This window comes from Urocampus carinirostris, unplaced genomic scaffold (assembly GCF_059441175.1).
Source record: "Urocampus carinirostris isolate Australia breed hairy pipefish unplaced genomic scaffold, RoL_Ucar_1.0 HiC_scaffold_38, whole genome shotgun sequence".
NCBI lineage: Eukaryota > Metazoa > Chordata > Actinopteri > Syngnathiformes > Syngnathidae > Urocampus > Urocampus carinirostris.
The window spans coordinates 28,077-46,063 of NW_028283145.1; the positions used below are offsets into that span (position 1 = coordinate 28,077).

The 17,987-nt window shown below is 46.3% G+C and overlaps 1 protein-coding gene and 1 pseudogene across 3 annotated transcripts in view; both read right to left on the bottom strand.

Annotated features, from left to right (window-relative positions):
• Positions 1–17,987, bottom strand: part of LOC148345626 (uncharacterized) — a 69,907-nt gene that overhangs the window by 13,822 nt on the left and 38,098 nt on the right. For all 3 annotated transcript variants that reach the window (XM_088325874.1, XM_088325873.1, XM_088325875.1), the window contains exon 2: positions 2,961–3,121. In XM_088325874.1, the coding sequence (XP_088182000.1) occupies positions 2,961–3,121 (161 nt within the window). The remainder of the gene's footprint in view (positions 1–2,960; positions 3,122–17,987) is intronic.
• LOC148345627 (uncharacterized) lies at positions 291–2,948 on the bottom strand (annotated as a pseudogene).

Here is a 17,987-nt window from a genome sequence, read left to right on the forward strand (position 1 = left end):
CAGTCAAGTAACACACAAAAAAAGGGGGAAAAAAAACTCGTTTTGGTTTTACAACGCTAAAGAATCCTTTATATAAAAGTTCACTATATAATCTGTGTTCAGTGTTCAGATACCTTATGATGAATCCACAGAACTGTAAATACGCTAAAACACCGGAAGAGAACTTAGTCATTTGATTGGGTGAGTGGGAGGGATGGGTGGAGCTATGCAAAAAGTGCAAGCACTCCCTCCCATCTCTCGCCCTACGCTGTCTGTGCCAAAAGTGAGCTCATCAGGCTCCCTATTTGCAGAATGTTGTGACGTTTTTACACAATAACTGCTTGCATCTGGTTTTGAAACCAATATATATGAAAAAAAGGGTCAAAAGGAGTTTAACCGATCTTGAGTAATTGCAAGAAAGAGACAAGTGGTATGTTTGTTGATTTTGGGACAGGGGCTCTGGCATTATTCTCTTTTCATAATTTTTATCAAATCATCAAAAATAAATGTGCTGAAGACTAAGCTTTTGTCTGGGGTGCGGGTTTAGCAATTTAGTACATTTGTCTCATAATATATGGCGTGGCTCTTTCCCAAAATAAAATTAATATTTTTTGCTTTTATGGCTCTTTGAGTCAAAAAGGTTCCCGACCCCTGCATTACAGTCATCAAGCCGAGAAGTAATAAACGCATGAATTAAAACCTCTGCATCTGATTTGGACAGCATCAAACGAATCTTCGCAATATTACGGAGGTGGTAGAAAACTATTCTAGTAATATTTTTCACGTGTGACTGAAACGACGGATTAGGATCAAATATAACACCTAGATTTTTGACCCGAGTCACTATGGGTGATATTACATTTGTCTAGGTTCAGGGCAGTGTTTGAAAAAAAAACTCACAACAGTGAGCTGGACCAATAATCGACATTTCAGTTTTTTTCTCGGTTAAGGCGCAAAAAAATAAGTGACATCCATCTTTGAATCTCAGTAAGGCAAGCCTCCAGATTTTGAAAATTTAACTGTCCAGTTGTCTCCAGTGGCACATACAGTTGAGTGCCATCTGCATAGAAATGGAAACTAAGATTATACTTGCAGATAATGTCACCAAGTGGTGTTCCACAGGGGACATCAGAGTGTTTAGAGGTCAGATTGCCTTAGTTAACACGTTGCATCCTGTCTGACAGGTCGGACCTAAAACACCAGAGTACAGTTCCTGAGATACCAATGCATTCCAGACGAACAAGCAATATGTTGTGGTCGACAGTATCAAAAGCAGCACTGAGATCCAGTAGCAGTAACATTGATGAGGCACCGGAATATATTGCTAAAAGGAGATCATTGGTTACTTTAGCCAGGGCTGTCTCAGAAGAGTGATTTGCCCTAAATGCTGACTGGCCAGTTCAAAAGAGGGTATTTTCTGACACGAAGTCATTTAGCTGCTGTGCAACGACCTTTTCAAGTAAAAATGGCAGATTTGACACTGGCCTATAATTACCTAGGCTTTCTGGATCAAGGTTAGGTTGCTTAAGCAAGGGTTTAATGACGGCAGACTTGAAAGCTAAAGGAATAATACCCAAGGATAGCGATATATTAATAATATTTTAAACTGATGGTCCTAAGATCCCAAACAGATCCTTCACCAATGAAACTGGAAACGGATCAAGCAGGCAAGTAGTTTGTTTGGCCCTACTAACCATCTGTGTTAGACTATCAAAGGACAAATCATTGAAACTGGAGAATGTTTCTAAACAACCGCCGACACATTCCTTTCTTAACACCTCCACATTTTTGAGGTAGGACGAGGTTGTAGAGCGTACATTTAAAATTTCATTCCTAATGAGTTGAATATTTCTATTAAAACATTCCATAAAGTCATCAGCAGAATAAGTAGAGCTATTTGGGTTAAGTTGTTGTCTGGAAGGTTTCGCAATTGTGACAAACAAAAATTTCAGATTACTCTTATGTATAACGATAATCTTAGAGAAAAACGATGCTTTAGCTGAGGCAAGAGCTACTTTATATTTCAGCAAGCTGTCACACCAGGCCAGTCGGAAGACCTCCAGCTTTGTAGTGCGTCAATTTCGTTTAAGTTTCCTGCAACCTTGTTTGAGTGACCTGGTTTCTTCAGTAAACCAAGGTGTATGCTTCTTAGGTCGAAATGTATGCCTTAGGGGCGCCACAGAAACAAGAACATTAACCAAAGCAGTATTAAAGTTGTTTGTGAGTGAGTCAACAGACCCAGTGTACGAAGGGAAGGCTGCAGTTACCGTAGGTAATAGTTCTTTTAAAGTTAATCCCACTGCAGGGCGGATATTGCGACTGCTAAAACCTAAATTTTCCTTATTACTGTAAACATTGAACAGCACCTCTCACTTAACAAGATCGTGATCAGAGATGGCATTAGGATAAGGTAACACTGTAACATTTGAGGCTACTACGCCCCGGGTCAGAACAAGATCTAGAGTGTTCCCATCTTTATGAGTGGGCACATCAACTATTTGATTGAAACCAAATGTATCAATCAGTGACTTAAAAGAATTTGCAAGTGAATTTGATTTTATGTGAACATTAAAATCACCAATAATTACAACATTGTCCGCATAAGTTACTAACAGTTCCGAAAATTCATCCAAAAAATTTAAGTATGGTCAGGGTGGGCGATACACAACAACTACATAAATTGGTGTTGACATAAAAGACCTCATAACAAGTGCTTAAAACGTTTTAATAACAGTAGGGGTACCAGGAGTAAATTTCAACTTACTTTCCGACAAAGTTAGAGGGAGAAGCCTCATTTAACACTACAAACTCATTTGGTTTTAACCAGGTCTCACAAGGGCCAACAAGTTTATGATTGTTTTCATTAATAAGGTCGTTGACAAGTAAAGCTTTGGAGGCTAGTGATCTAATATTCAGAAGGCCAAGCTTCAGCACTGTGGACTGAGCTGAGCACTTTCCCGAGTTTTGAACCTTATGGTTACCTTGGTGGTAACCTCCACAGGATTATACTGCCAGTCCTGCGTCTTGTGCTTTGCATGGCGGCAGATGCGGCCCGAATTCCATACCACAGGAATATTGTTGACAGGTGGAGTAGCAGGATGACTAGTGGTAGAAAATAATGTTATTTCTTCTCCCTCCTCACCTAACAAGGGAAAATCAGAGGTAAGAAGCACAGAAGAAGATGCTATTGAACACAGTACAGTTCAGGGTGTGTGGTGCAGGCAATGGAACGCTCTAAACTACAAAAACTATGTGAATCTAGCATTGCGCTAGTTAGCCCTAGCAATACAGACTCCACACCCGTGATCACAGGTTCACTCAGGTTCATCACCTGTGACCTGGCCTGCACTAGTGTACCCTGTCATGGAAGGCTTAAACAGTAATATATTTTTAGAAAGAGTGAGAGCACCTTCCCAGTTAGGGTGAAGGCCGTTTCTCCTAAGCAGGTCAGGTCGGCCCCAGAAAGCAGGCCAGTTATCCACATACCTAAATCCCTGCTGACTACAGAAACTTGCCAGCCACCGGTTTAGTGAGACTAGTCTGCTAAACCTCTCATCATTGCCTCTCGCAGGCAAGGGGCCAGAGACAATTACAGATGCAGAGTCATCTTTCTGGCGAGATTACAGGTCCTAGCAATATTTTCCTTTGTAATCTCAGATTGCCTCATTTTAGTATCATTAGAGCCGACGTGAATGACTATATCGGTGTAGCTAGCCCTGTCCTAGTGTCTAGATTTGCATGTCAGCTCCCTCAAATTAGCCTCAATGTCGGGTGCTCTGGCCCCAGATATACACATAATTGTGGCTGGGGTGCTAATCTTTATGTTACGGGTGATGGAGTCACCTATAACTAGGGTGCGGGCTCCAGTAGACCGGGGTGGAGTGGGACTAGCTAGGGGGCTGAACTTATTATGTGACTGGATTGGCTAACCTCGATTAGCATGCCGTTTAGGGCTAATGCTAACCGGACTAGCAGGTTCGCTACAACCCACGCTAGCAGTGGTGTCCGCGGCACCTAACATTTTCCTTTTAAACTGCTCTAGCTCAGGGACACGTCCCTCTAGAAGGGCTATTTTGTGTCTGTCTGTCCGTCAATCTTTGTATATGTCTGTCAATCTATGTGCCTGTCCATCCGTCCGTCCGTCTGTCCGTCTGTCCATCTGTCTTTCTATCTGTCTGTCTTTCTATCTGTCTGTCTAGCAGCCAGCCAGCCAGCCAGCCAGCCAGTCTATCCATCTATCTACATACACATATGGAGCACTTATAAACTTAAATAAAATATTTTACCTCAAAAGTGCTAAATGTTGGTCTTTTTGGTCAAATATTTTTTCAGTACAAATTGCTTGGACAAAAAAAAAAGGGAACATTTTGGACGGAACTCAGAAATGGAAAGGGAAATCTTTGTGTCATTTTAAGCCCGAGACAAAATGATTGCGGAGTGTCTTTGCTGTGATAGTGTGATTCTTAGCTCCTACAGTTTTTTTAAACTATTTTAGGGGATTGGCCTAAATGTGAGCGTATATCAGACCTGGGCACTCCGGTCCTGGAGGGGCATACGTCCTGCCAGATTTTGAAGTTTGCTCTTCTTTAACTCAGGTGATACAAATTATAACCTCGTTAGCAAGCTAGCAAGTGCTCGTTAACGATACTGGTGATTGGAATCCCCTGTATTGGATCAGAGAAACCTCAAAAATCATGCAGAACATATGGCCCTCCAGGACCGGAGTGCCCAGGTCTGGCGTACATTGACGTTGGTGAATTTTTCATCTGCGTTAACAAACGCATTTTGTAGAATACGATCGCACTTTATTGTTTGAATAAACACGTTATATAGACTAGAATCTCCCAATTGTTATGATTAGCTCACTTTATTTTTTAAAATAGCGTATTATATAGAATACGATCGCTTTTGTCGGAAGTGTACATTTACAATTGTAACTTTTGCATCCGCGTTGACGGACGCAATTTGTAGAATACAATAGCGCTTTATTGTTTAAATAAACGCGTTATATTGACAAGGATCTCCCAATTGTTATAATTAGCTCGCTTTATTGTTTTAATAAGCGTTTTATATAGAATACGATCGCTTTTGTTGGAAGCGCAGCAGAATGCGCGTTCACGCGAAGGGGGGGAGGAATTTGCACAGGAGTCGGATTTGGGCACAACAACTGCCGCCTACTTAATGAGTGCCCTCCGGTGGCGTTTTTTCGGCAATGCAGCTACCATTGGAAATACATCCAGCCGTTGAAAATGAACGGAAGCCGATTTAATGACTGTCTCCAGTGGCGTTTTTGCGGCAATGCAGCTACCATTGGAAATACAATGAGCCGTTGGATATGAACAGCCACCGATTTAATGAGTGCCCTCCGGTGGCGTTTTTGGGAGAATGCAACTACCATTGGAAATACTTCGTGCCGTTGGAAATGAACCGCCGCCGATTTAATGAGTGCTCTCCGGTGGCGTTTTGGGGGCAATGAAGCCACCATTGGAAATATGTCAAGCTGTTCGAAATGAACAGCCGCCGATTTAATGAGTGCCCTCCGGTGGCGTTCTTGCGGCAATTTAGCTACCATTGGAAATACATCGAGCTGTTCGAAATGAACAGCCCCCGATTTAATGAGTGCCCTCCGGTGGCGTTCATGCGGCAATGCACTTACCATTGGAAATACATCGAGCCGTTGGAAATGAACGGCCGCCGATTTAATGAGTGCCCACCGGTGGCGTTTTTGCGGCAATTAAGTCACCATTGGAAATACGTCAAGCTGTTCGAAATGAACAGCTGCCGATTTAATGAGTTCCCTCCGGTGGCATTTTTGCGGCAATGCAGCTACCATTGGAAATACATCCAGCCGTTGAAAATGAACGGAAGCCGATTTAATGACTGTCTCCGGTGGCGTTTTTGCGGCAATGCAGCTACCATTGGAAATACAATGAGCCGTTGGATATGAACAGCCACCGATTTAAATAATGCCCTCCGGTGGCGTCTTTGGGGCAATGCAACTACCATTGGAAATACTTCGTGCCGTTGGAAATGAACGGCCGCCGAATAAATGTGTGCCCTCGGTGGCGTTTTTGAGGAAATGCAGCTACCAATGGAAATACAATGAGCTGTTGGAAATGAACGTCCGCCGATTTAATGAAATCCCTCCGGTGGCGTTTTTGGGGCAATGAAGCCACCATTGGAAATACGTCAAGCTGTTCGAAATGAACAGCCGCCGATTTAATGAGTGCCCTCCGGTGGCATTCTTGCAGCAATGCACTTAGCATTGGAAATACATCGAGCCGTTGGAAATGAATAGCCGCCGATTTAATGAGATCCCTCCGGTCGCTTTTTGCGGCAATGCAACAACCATTGGAAATACATCAAGCTGTTGGAAATGAACGGCAGCCGATTTAATGAATGTCTCCGCTTGCGTTTTTGCAGCAATGCAGCTACCATTGGAAATACAATGAATCATTGGAAATGAACGGTCACCAATTTAATGAGTTCCCTCCAGTAGCGTTTTTGGGGCAATGCAGCACCCATTGGAACTACATCGAGCCGTTGGAAATGAACGGCAGCCGATTTAATGAGTGTCTCCGGTTGCGTTTTTGCAGCAATGCAGTTACCATTGGAAATACAATGAGCAGTTGGAAATGAACGGCCGCCTATTTAATGAATGCCCTCGATGGCGTTTTTGCAGCAAGGCAGCTACCATTGGAAATACATCCGCCCATTGGAAATGAACAGCCGCCGATTTAATGAGTACCCTCCGGTGGCGTTTTTGCAGCAATGCAGCTACCATTGGAAATACATCAAGCCGTTCGAAATGAACAGCCGCAGATTTAATGAGCGCCCAGGTGGCGTATTTGCGGCAATGCAACTACCATTGGAACTACATCCAGCCGTTGGAAATGAACGGCCGCCGATTAAAAGGTGTGCCCTCCAGTGGCATTTTTGCGGCAATGCAGCTACCGTTGGAAATACATCCAGCCATTCGAAATGAACGGCCGCTGATTTAATGAGTGCCCTCCGGTGGCGTTTTTGCGGCAATGCAGCTACAATACATCCAGCTGTTCGAAATGAACAGCCGCCGATTTAATGAGTGCCCTCCGGTGGCATTCTTGCAGCAATGCACTTAGCATTGGAAATACATCGAGCCGTTGGAAATGAACGGCCGCCGATTTAATGAGATCCCTCCGGTCGCTTTTTGCGGCAATGCAACTACCATTGGAAATAGAATAGAATAGAATAGAACATACCTTTATTGTCATTGCTACAAATGGGCTAACAAATACATCAAGCTGTTGGAAATGAACAGCAGCCGATTTAATGAGTGTCTCCGGTTGCGTTTTTGCAGCAATGCAGCTACCATTGGAAATACAATGAGTCATTGGAAATGAACGGTCGCCAATTTAACGAGTTCCCTCCAGTGGCGTTTTTGGGGCAATGCAGCACCCATTGGAACTACATCGAGCCGTTGGAAATGAACGGCAGCCGATTTAATGAGTGTCTCCGGTTGCGTGTTTGCAGCAATGCAGCTACCATTGGAAATACAATGAGAAGTTGGAAATGAACGACCGCCTATTTAATGAATGCCCTCGATGGCGTTTTTGCAGCAAGGCAGCTACCATTGGAAATACATCCGCCCATTGGAAATGAACAGCCGCCGATTTAATGAGTACCCTCCGGTGGCGTTTTTGCAGCAATGCAGCTACCATTGGAAATACATCAAGCCGTTCGAAATGAACAGCGCCCAGGTGGCGTTTTTGCGGCAATGCAACTACCATTGGAAATACATCCAGCCGTTGGAAATGAACGGCAACCGATTTAATGTGTCCCCTCAGTTGGCGTTTTTGTGGCAATGCATCTACCATTGGAAAGACATTGAGCCAATGGAAATTAACGGCCACCGATTTAATGAGTGCCCTCCGGTGGCATTTTTGCGGCAATGCAGCTACCATTGGAAATACATCCAGCCGTTGGAAATGAACAGCCGCCGATTTAATGAGTGCCCTCCGGTGGCATTTTTGCGGTGTTGTGGAAAATAGACTTGCATTTGTAGAATAGAGTTGCATACATTTAGAAATGTAGAAAGACTTGCTTACATTGCTTTCAGTAGTGAGGGAATGTTGACATCATTCGAAAAGATCCTTGGCAAGACAGTTGAGTTTCCCTAAAAGGGCATGAGACCTGCAAGGCCCTTCTTCAAGGACTCTCTGAGCAAACTGAGGCGAACAACATGTCCTAATAAGGGTACGACAGCATCTTCCTTGTTGATTACTGAGGACTAGGGCCGCTTATGGGTTGTACTCAAACTGAAGCTATAAAAGCATTGTTATGTCTGGAGTTCTCTGAGTTCTTTTGGGATGACGAAATAAAAGGCTCCCCCTCATGGCTGGTTTCCGATGTACTTAATTCAATCACGAAAGAAGACTTAAAAGATTATCGAACCTACATTTTCTCCTACAGCGGCAATGAAGCTAGCATTGGTAATACATCCAGCCGTTCGAAATGAACGGCTGCCGATTTAACGAATGCCCTCCGGTGGAGTTTTTGCGGCAATGCAGCTACCATTGGAAATACATCCAGCCGTTCGAAATGAATGGCCGCTGACTTAAAGAGTGCCCTCCAGTGGCGTTGTTGGGGCAATGCAGCTACCATTGAAAATACATTGAGCCGTTGGAAATGAACGGCCACCGATTTAATGAGTTCCCTCCGGTGGCGTTTTTGCGGCAATGCAGCTACCCATCGGAAATACATTGAATTGTTGGAAATGAACGCCTGCCAATTCAATGAGTGCCCTCCGGTGGCGTTTTTGCGGCAATTCAGCCAGCATTGGAAATACATCGAGCCATTCAAAATGAAGGGCCGCCGATTTAATGACTGCCCCCCGGTGGCGTTTTAGCGGCAATGCAGCTACCATTGGAAAAACATCGAACCTTTGGAAATGAAAGGCGGCCGATTTAATGAGTGCCCTCTGGTGGCGTTTTTGCGGCAATGCAGCTACCATTGGAAAAACATTGAGCCGTTGGAAATGAACGGCCGCCAATTTAATGAATGCCCTCGGTGGCGTTTTTGCGGGAATGCAGCTAACATTGGAAATACATTCAGCCGTTGGAAATGAAGGCCCACCGATTTAATGAGAACCCTCCGGTGGCGTTTTTGCGGCAATGCAGCTACCATTGAAAATACATCCAGCCAATCGAAATGAACGGCTGCCGATTTAATGAATGCCCTTCGGTGGCGTTTTTGCCGCAATGCATCTACCATTGGAAATACATCCAGCTGTTCGAAATGAATGGCCGCTGACTTAAAGAGTGCCCTCCGGTGGCGTTGTTGGGGCAATGCAGCTACCATTGGAAATACATCCAGCCGTTCGAAATGAATGGCCGCTGACTTAAAGAGTGCCCTCCAGTGGCGTTGTTGGGGAAATGCAGCTACCATTGAAAATGCATTGAGCCGTTGGAAATGAACGGCCGCCAATTTAATGAGTTCCCTCCGGTGGCGTTTTTGCGGCAATGCTGCTACGATTGGGAATACATTGAATTGTTGGAAATGAACGCCTGCCAATTCAATGAGTGCCCTCGGTGGCGTTTTTGCAGCAATTCAGCCACCATAGGAAATATATCCAGCCATTCAAAATGAACGGCCGCCAATTTAATGAGTGCCCCTCGGTGGCGTTTTTTGCGGCAATGCAGCTACCGTTGGAAACACATTGAGCCGTTGGAAATGAACGGCTGCCAATTTAGAAATGCCCTTGGTGGCGTTTTTGCGGCAATGCAGCTAACATTGGAAATACATTCAGCCGTTGGAAATGAACGGCCACCGATTTATGAGTGCCCTCCGGTGGCGTTTTTGCGGCAATGCAGCTAGCATTGGAAATCCATCCAGCCGTTCGAAATGAACGGCCGCCGATTTAATGAGAACCCTCCGGTGGCGTTTTTGCGGCAATGCAGCTACCATTGAAAATACATCCAGCCGTTCGAAATGAATGGCATCTGACTTAAAGAGTGCCCTCCGGTGGCATTGTTGGGGCAATGCAGCTACCATTGAAAATACATTGAGCCGTTGGAAATGAACAGCCGCCGATTTAATGAGTGCACTCAGTTGGGGATTTTCGGCACTGCAACTGCCATTGGAAATACATTGAGACGTTGGAAATTAACGGCCACCGATTTAATGAATGCCCTCCGGTGGCATTTTTGCAGCAATGCAGCTACCATTGGAAATACATCCAGCCGTTTGAAACCGAACAGCCGCCTATTTAATGAGTGCCCTCCGATGGCGTTTTTGCGGCAATACAGCTACCATTGGAAATACATCCAGCTGTTGGAAATTAACGGCCGACGATTTAATGAGTGCCCTCCGGTGGCGTTTTTGCGGCAATGAAGTTACCATTAAAAAATACATTGAGCCGTTGGAAATGAACGGCCGCCGACTTATGAGCTCCCTCAGGTGGCGTTTTAGCGGCAATGCAGCTACCATTGGAAAAACATCCAGCCATTCGAAATGAAGGGCCACCGATTTAATGAGTTCCCTCAGTTGGCGTTTTTGCGGCAATGCAGCTACCATTGGAAATACATTCAGCCGTTGGAAATTAACGGCCACCGATTTAATGAGTTCCCTCCGGTGGCGTTTTTGCGGCAATGCAGCTACCATTGGAAGTACATCCCGCCGCTCAAAATGATCGCCCGCCGATTTAATGAGTGCCCTCCGGTGGCGTTTTGCGGCAATGCAGCTACCATTGGAAATACATCCTGCCGTTGGAAGTGAACAACCGCTGATTTAATGAGTGCCCTTAGGTGGTGTTTTTGCGGCAATGCAGCTACGACTGGAAGTACATCCCGCCGTTCGAAATGAACAACCGCCGATTTAATGAGTGCAATCCGGTGGCGTTTTGCGGCATTGCCGCTACCATTGGAATTGCATCCAGCCATTGGAAATGAACAACCTCAAATTTAATGAGTGCCCTCCGGTGGCATTTTGCGGCAATGCAGCTACCAACTGAAATACATCCAGCCGTTCGAAATGAACGGCAGCCAATTGAATGAGTGCCCCCCGGTGGCGTTTTTGTGGCAATGCAGCTACCATTGGAAATTCATTGAGTCGTTGGAAATAAACGGCCGCCGATTTAATGAGTTCCCTCCGGTGGCGTTTTTGCGGCAATGCAGATACCATTGGAAATACATTGAATTGTTGGAAATGAACGCCTGCCTATTTAATGAGTGCCCTCGGTGGCGTTTTTGCGGCAATTCAGCCACCATTGGAAATACATTGAGCCGTTCTAAATGAACGGCGACCGATTTAATGAGTGCCCTCAGGTGGCGTCTTTGCGGCAATGCAGCTACCATTGGAAACACATTGAGCCGTTCTAAATGAACGGCGACCGATTTAATGAGTGCCCTCGGGTGGCGTCTTTGCGGCAATGCAGCTACCATTGGAAATACATCAGGCCATTCGAAATGAACGGCCGCCAATTTAATGAGTGCCCTCGGTTTGCGTTTTTGCGGCAATGCAGCTACCATTGGAAATACATTGAGCTGTTGGAAATTAACGGCCACCGATTTAATGAGTGCCCTCCGGTGGCGTTTTTGCGGCAATGCAGCTACCAATGGAAGTACATCCCGCCGCTCGAAATGATCGCCCGCCGATTTAATGAGTGCCCTCCGGTGGCGTTTTTGCGGCAATGCAGCTACCATTGGAAATAGATCCTGCCGTTGGAAATAAACAACCGCCGATTTAATGAGTGCAATCCGGTGGCGTTTTGCAGCAATGCAGCTACCATTGGAATTGCATCCAGCCATTGGAAATGAACAACCTCCAATTTAATGAGTGCCCTCCGGTGGCATTTTGCGGCAATGCAGCTACCAACTGAAATACATCCAGCCGTTCGAAATGAACGGCAGCCAATTGAATGAGTGCCCCCCGGTGGCGTTTTTGTGGCAATGCAGCTACCATTGGAAATACATTGAGTCGTTGGAAATGACCGGCCGCCGATTTAATGAGTTCCCTCCGGTGGCGTTTTTGCGGCAATGCAGATACCATTGGAAATACATTGAATTGTTGAAATGAACGCCTGCCTATTTAATGAGTGCCCTCGGTGGCGTTTTTGCGGCAATTATGCCACCATTGGAAATACATCCAGCCATTCAAAATAAACGGCCGCCGATTTAATGAGTGCCCCCCGGTGGCGTTGTTGCTGCAATGCAGCTACCATTGGAAACACATTGAGCCGTTCGAAAAGAACGGCGACCGATTTAATGAGTGCCCTGAGGTGGCGTCTTTGCGGCAATGCAGCTACCATTGGAAATACATCCAGCCATTCGAAATGAACGGCCGCCAATTTAATGAGTGCCCTCAGTTTGCGTTTTTGCAGCAATGCAGCTACCATTGGAAATACATTGAGCCGTTGGAAATTACCGGCCACCGATTTAATGAGTGCCCTCCGGTGAAGTTTTTGCGGCAATGCAGCTACCATTGGAAGTACATCCCGCCGCTTGAAATGAACGCCCGCCGATTTAATGAGCTCCCTCCGGTGGCGTTTTGGCGGCAATGCAGCTACCATTGGAAGTACATCCCGCCGTTCGAAATGAACAACCGCCGATTTAATGAGTGCCCTCCGGTGGCATTAAGCGGCAATGCAGCTACCAACTGAAATACCTCCAGCCGTTTAAATGAACGGCAGCCAATTGAATGAGAGCGCCCTGGTGGCATTTTTGTGGCAATGCAGCTACCATTGGAAACACATTGAGCCGTTCGAAAAGAAAGGCGACCGATTTAATGAGTGCCCTCAGGTGGCGTCTTTGCGGCAATGCAGCTACCATGGAAATACATCCAGCCATTCGAAATGAACGGCCACCAATTTAATGAGTGCCCTCAGTTTGCGTTTTTGCGGCAATGCAGCTACCCTTGGAAATACATTGAGCCGTTGGAAATCAACGGCCACCGATTTAATGAGTGCCCTCCGGTGGCGTTTTTGCGGCAATGCAGCTACCATTGGAAGTACATCCCGCCGCTTGAAATGAACGCCCGCCGATTTAATCAGTGCCCTCCGGTGGCGTTTTTGCGGCAATGCAGCTACCATTGGAAGTACATCCCGCCGTTCGAAATGAACAACCGCCGATTTAATGAGTGCCCTCCGGTGGCATTATGCGGCAATGCAGCTACCAACTGAAATACCTCCAGCCGTTCGGAATGAACGGCAGCCAATTGAATGAGTGCCCCCTGGTGGCATTTTTGTGGCAATGCAGTTACCATTGGAAATACATTGAGCCGTTGGAAATGAACGCCCACCGATTTAATGACTGCTCTCTGGTGGCGTTTTTGCGGCAATGCAGCTACCATTGGAAATACATCCAGCCATTGGAAATGAACAACCTCCAATTTAATGAGTGCCCTCCGGTGGCATTTTGCGGCAATGCAGCTACCAACTGAAATACATCCAGCCGTTCGAAATGAACGGCAGCCAATTGAATGAGTGCCCCCCGGTGGCGTTTTTGCGGCAATGCAGCTACCATTGGAAGTACATCCCGCCGCTTGAAATGAACGCCCGCCGATTTAATCAGTTCCCTCCGGTGGCGTTTTTGCGGCAATGCAGATACCATTGGAAATACATTGAATTGTTGGAAATGAACGCCTGCCTATTTAATGAGTGCCCTCAGTGGCGTTTTTGCGGCAATTCAGCCACCATTGGAAATACATCCAGCCATTCAAAATAAACGGCCGCCGATTTAATGAGTGTCCCCCGGTGGCGTCTTTGCGGCAATGCAGCTACCATTGGAAATACATCCAGCCATTTGAAATGAACGGCCGCCAATTTAATGAGTGCCCTCAGTTTGCGTTTTTGCAGCAATGCAGCTACCATTGGAAATACATTGAGCCGTTGGAAATTACCGGCCACCGATTTAATGAGTGCCCTCCGGTGAAGTTTTTGCGGCAATGCAGCTACCATTGGAAGTACATCCCGCCGGTTGAAATGAACGCCCGCCGATTTAATGAGTGCCCTCCGGTGGCGTTTTTGCGGCAATGCAGCTACCATTGGAAGTACATCCCGCCGTTCGAAATGAACAACCGCCGATTTAATGAGTGCCCTCCGGTGGCATTAAGCGGCAATGCAGCTACCAACTGAAATACCTCCAGCCGTTTAAATGAACGGCAGCCAATTGAATGAGAGCCCCCTGGTGGCATTTTTGTGGCAATGCAGCTACCATTGGAAACACATTCAGCCGTTCGAAAAGAAAGGCGACCGATTTAATGAGTGCCCTCAGGTGGCGTCTTTGCGGCAATGCAGCTACCATGGAAATACATCCAGCCATTCGAAATGAACGGCCACCAATTTAATGAGTGCCCTCAGTTTGCGTTTTTGCGGCAATGCAGCTACCCTTGGAAATACATTGAGCCGTCGGAAATCAACGGCCACCGATTTAATGAGTGCCCTCCGGTGGCGTTTTTGCGGCAATGCAGCTACCATTGGAAGTACATCCCGCCGCTTGAAATGAACGCCCGCCGATTTAATGAGTGCCCTCCGTTGTCGTTTTTGCGGCAATGCAGCTACGATTGGAAGTACATCCAGCCGTTCGAAATGAACAACCGCCGATTTAATGAGTGCCCTCCGGTGGCATTATGCGGCAATGCAGCTACCAACTGAAATACCTCCAGCCGTTCGGAATGAACGGCAGCCAATTGAATGAGTGCCCCCTGGTGGCATTTTTGTGGCAATGCAGTTACCATTGGAAATACATTGAGCCGTTGGAAATGAACGCCCACCGATTTAATGACTGCTCTCTGGTGGCGTTTTTGCGGCAATGCAGCTACCATTGGAAATACATCCAGCCATTGGAAATGAACAACCTCCAATTTAATGAGTGCCCTCCGGTGGCATTTTGCGGCAATGCAGCTACCAACTGAAATACATCCAGCCGTTCGAAATGAACGGCAGCCAATTGAATGAGTGCCCCCCGGTGGCGTTTTTGTGGCAATGCAGCTACCATTGGAAATACATTGAGTCGTTGGAAATGACCGGCCGCCGATTTAATGAGTTCCCTCCGGTGGCGTTTTTGCGGCAATGCAGATACCATTGGAAATACATTGAATTGTTGGAAATGAACGCCTGCCTATTTAATGAGTGCCCTCAGTGGCGTTTTTGCGGCAATTCAGCCACCATTGGAAATACATTCAGCCATTCAAAATAAACGGCCGCCGATTTAATGAGTGTCCCCCGGTGGCGTCTTTGCGGCAATGCAGCTACCATTGGAAATACATCCAGCCATTCGAAATGAACGGCCGCCAATTTAATGAGTGCCCTCAGTTTGCGTTTTTTGCAGCAATGCAGCTACCATTGGAAATACATTGAGCCGTTGGAAATTACCGGCCACCGATTTAATGAGTGCCCTCCGGTGAAGTTTTTGCGGCAATGCAGCTACCATTGGAAGTACATCCCGCCGCTTGAAATGAACGCCCGCCGATTTAATGAGTGCCCTCCGGTGGCGTTTTTGCGGCAATGCAGCTACCATTGGAAGTACATCCCGCCGTTCGAAATGAACAACCGCCGATTTAATGAGTGCCCTCCGGTGGCATTAAGCGGCAATGCAGCTACCAACTGAAATACCTCCAGCCGTTTAAATGAACGGCAGCCAATTGAATGAGAGCCCCCTGGTGGCATTTTTGTGGCAATGCAGCTACCATTGGAAACACATTGAGCCGTTCGAAAAGAAAGGCGACCGATTTAATGAGTGCCCTCCGGTGAAGTTTTTGCGGCAATGCAGCTACCATTGGAAGTACATCCCGCCGCTTGAAATGAACGCCCGCCGATTTAATGAGTGCCCTCCGGTGGCGTTTTTGCGGCAATGCAGCTAGCACTGGAAGTACATCACGCCGTTCGAAATGAACAACCGCCGATTTAATGAGTGCCCTCCGGTGGCATTAAGCGGCAATGCAGCTACCAACTGAAATACCTCGAGCCGTTCGAAATGAACGGCAGCCAATTGAATGAGAGCCCCCTGGTGGCATTTTTGTGGCAAAGCAGCTACCATTGGAAATACATTGAGCCGTTGGAAATGAACGCCCACCGATTTAATGAGTGCTCTCTGGTGGCGTTTTTGCGCTAATGCAGCTACCATTGGAAATACATTCAGCCGTTCGAAATGAACGGCTGCTGATTTAATGATTAATCTCCGGTGGTTTTTTTGCGGCAATGCAGCTCAGTATCAGAAATTATTTTCCCCCCATTTTATTAACACTCCACTTATTGAAACATAAATATTTTGTTTGTTTGTTGTACATGATTCAATTGTTTGTTTGTTTGTACATGATTCAGATTGAATCGTTTCTTGTACATGATTCAATTGTTTGTTTGTTTGTACATGATTCAAATTGAATCGTTTCTCCGGCGCCGTCACGAATGGCAGCCACTCCAGCAGTTCCCGTGTTATTTTCGATTGTTCTCAGTTATTTTCGATTGTTCTCAGCTTAGGGATGCTGCTGGAAAAGTGAATTTCCCTTCGGGGATGAATAAAGTATCTATCTATCTATCTATCTATCTATCTATCTATCTATCTACCATTGGAAATACATCCAGCCGCTTGAAATGAATATAGCCGCTGACCTAAAGAGTGCCCTCCGGTGGCGTTGTTGGGGCAATGCTGCTACCATTGGAAATACATTGAGCCGTTGGAAATGAACGGCCGCCAATTTAATAGATGCCCTCGGTGGCGTTTTTGCGGCAATGCAGCTAACATTGGAAATACATTGAGCCGTTGGAAATGAACGGCCGCCAATTTAATAGATGCCCTCGGTGGCGTTTTTGCGGCAATGCAGCTAACATTGGAAATACATTCAGCTTTTGGAAATGAATGCCCACCGATTTAATGAGAACCCTCCGGTGGCGTTTTTGCGGCAATGCAGCTACCATTGGAAACACATCCAGCCATTCAAAATGAACTGCCGCCGATTTAATGAGTGCCCCCGGTGAAGTTTTTGCGGCAATGCAGCTACCATTGGAAATACATCCAGCCGTTTGAAATGAACGGCTGCCGATTTAATAGTGCCTCCGGTGGTGTTTTTGTTGCAATGCAGCTACCATTGGAAATATATCGAGCCTTTGGAAATGAAAGGCGGCCGATTTAATGAGTGACCTCCGGTGGCGTTTTTGCGGCAATGCAGCTACCATTGGAAATACATTGAGCCGTTGGAAATGAACGGCCGCCGATTTAATGAGTGCCCCCCGGTGGCCTTGTTGCGGCAATGCAGCTATCATTGGAAACACATTGAGACGTTGGAAATCAATGACAGCCAATTAAATAAATGCCCTCCGTTGCGTTTTTGCGGCAATGCAGCTACCATTGGAAACACATCCAGCCATTCGAAATGAACGGCCGCCAATTTAATGAGTGCCCTCCGGTTGCGTTTTTGCGGCAATTCAGCTACCATTGGAAATACATCCAGCCGTCGGAAATGAACAACCGTCGATTCAATGAGTACCCTCAGGTGGCGTTTTTGCGGCAATGCAGCTACCATTGGAAATACATCCAGCCGTTGGAAATGAACAACCGCCAATTTAATGAGTGCCCTCAGGTGGCGTTTTTGCGGCAATGCAGCTACCATTGGAAGTACATCCCGCCGTTCGAAATTAACAACCGCCGATTTAATGAGTGCCCTCCGGTGGCATTTTGCGGCAATGCAGCTACCAACTGATATACCTCCAGCCGTTCGAAATGAACGGCAGCCAATTGAATGAGTGCCCCCCGGTGAAGTTTTTGTGGCAATGCAGCTACCATTGGAAATACATTGAACCGTTGGAAATGAACGCCCACTGATTTAATGAGTGCTCTCCGGTGGCATTTTTGCAGCAATGCAGCTACCATTGGAAATACATCCAGCCGTTTGAAACCGAACAGCCGCCTATTTAATGAGTGCCCTCCGATGGCGTTTTTGCGGCAATGCAGCTGCCATTGAAAATACATTGAGCCGTAGGAAATGAACGTCTGCCGACTTATGAGCTCCCTCAGGTGGCGTTTTTGCGGCAATGT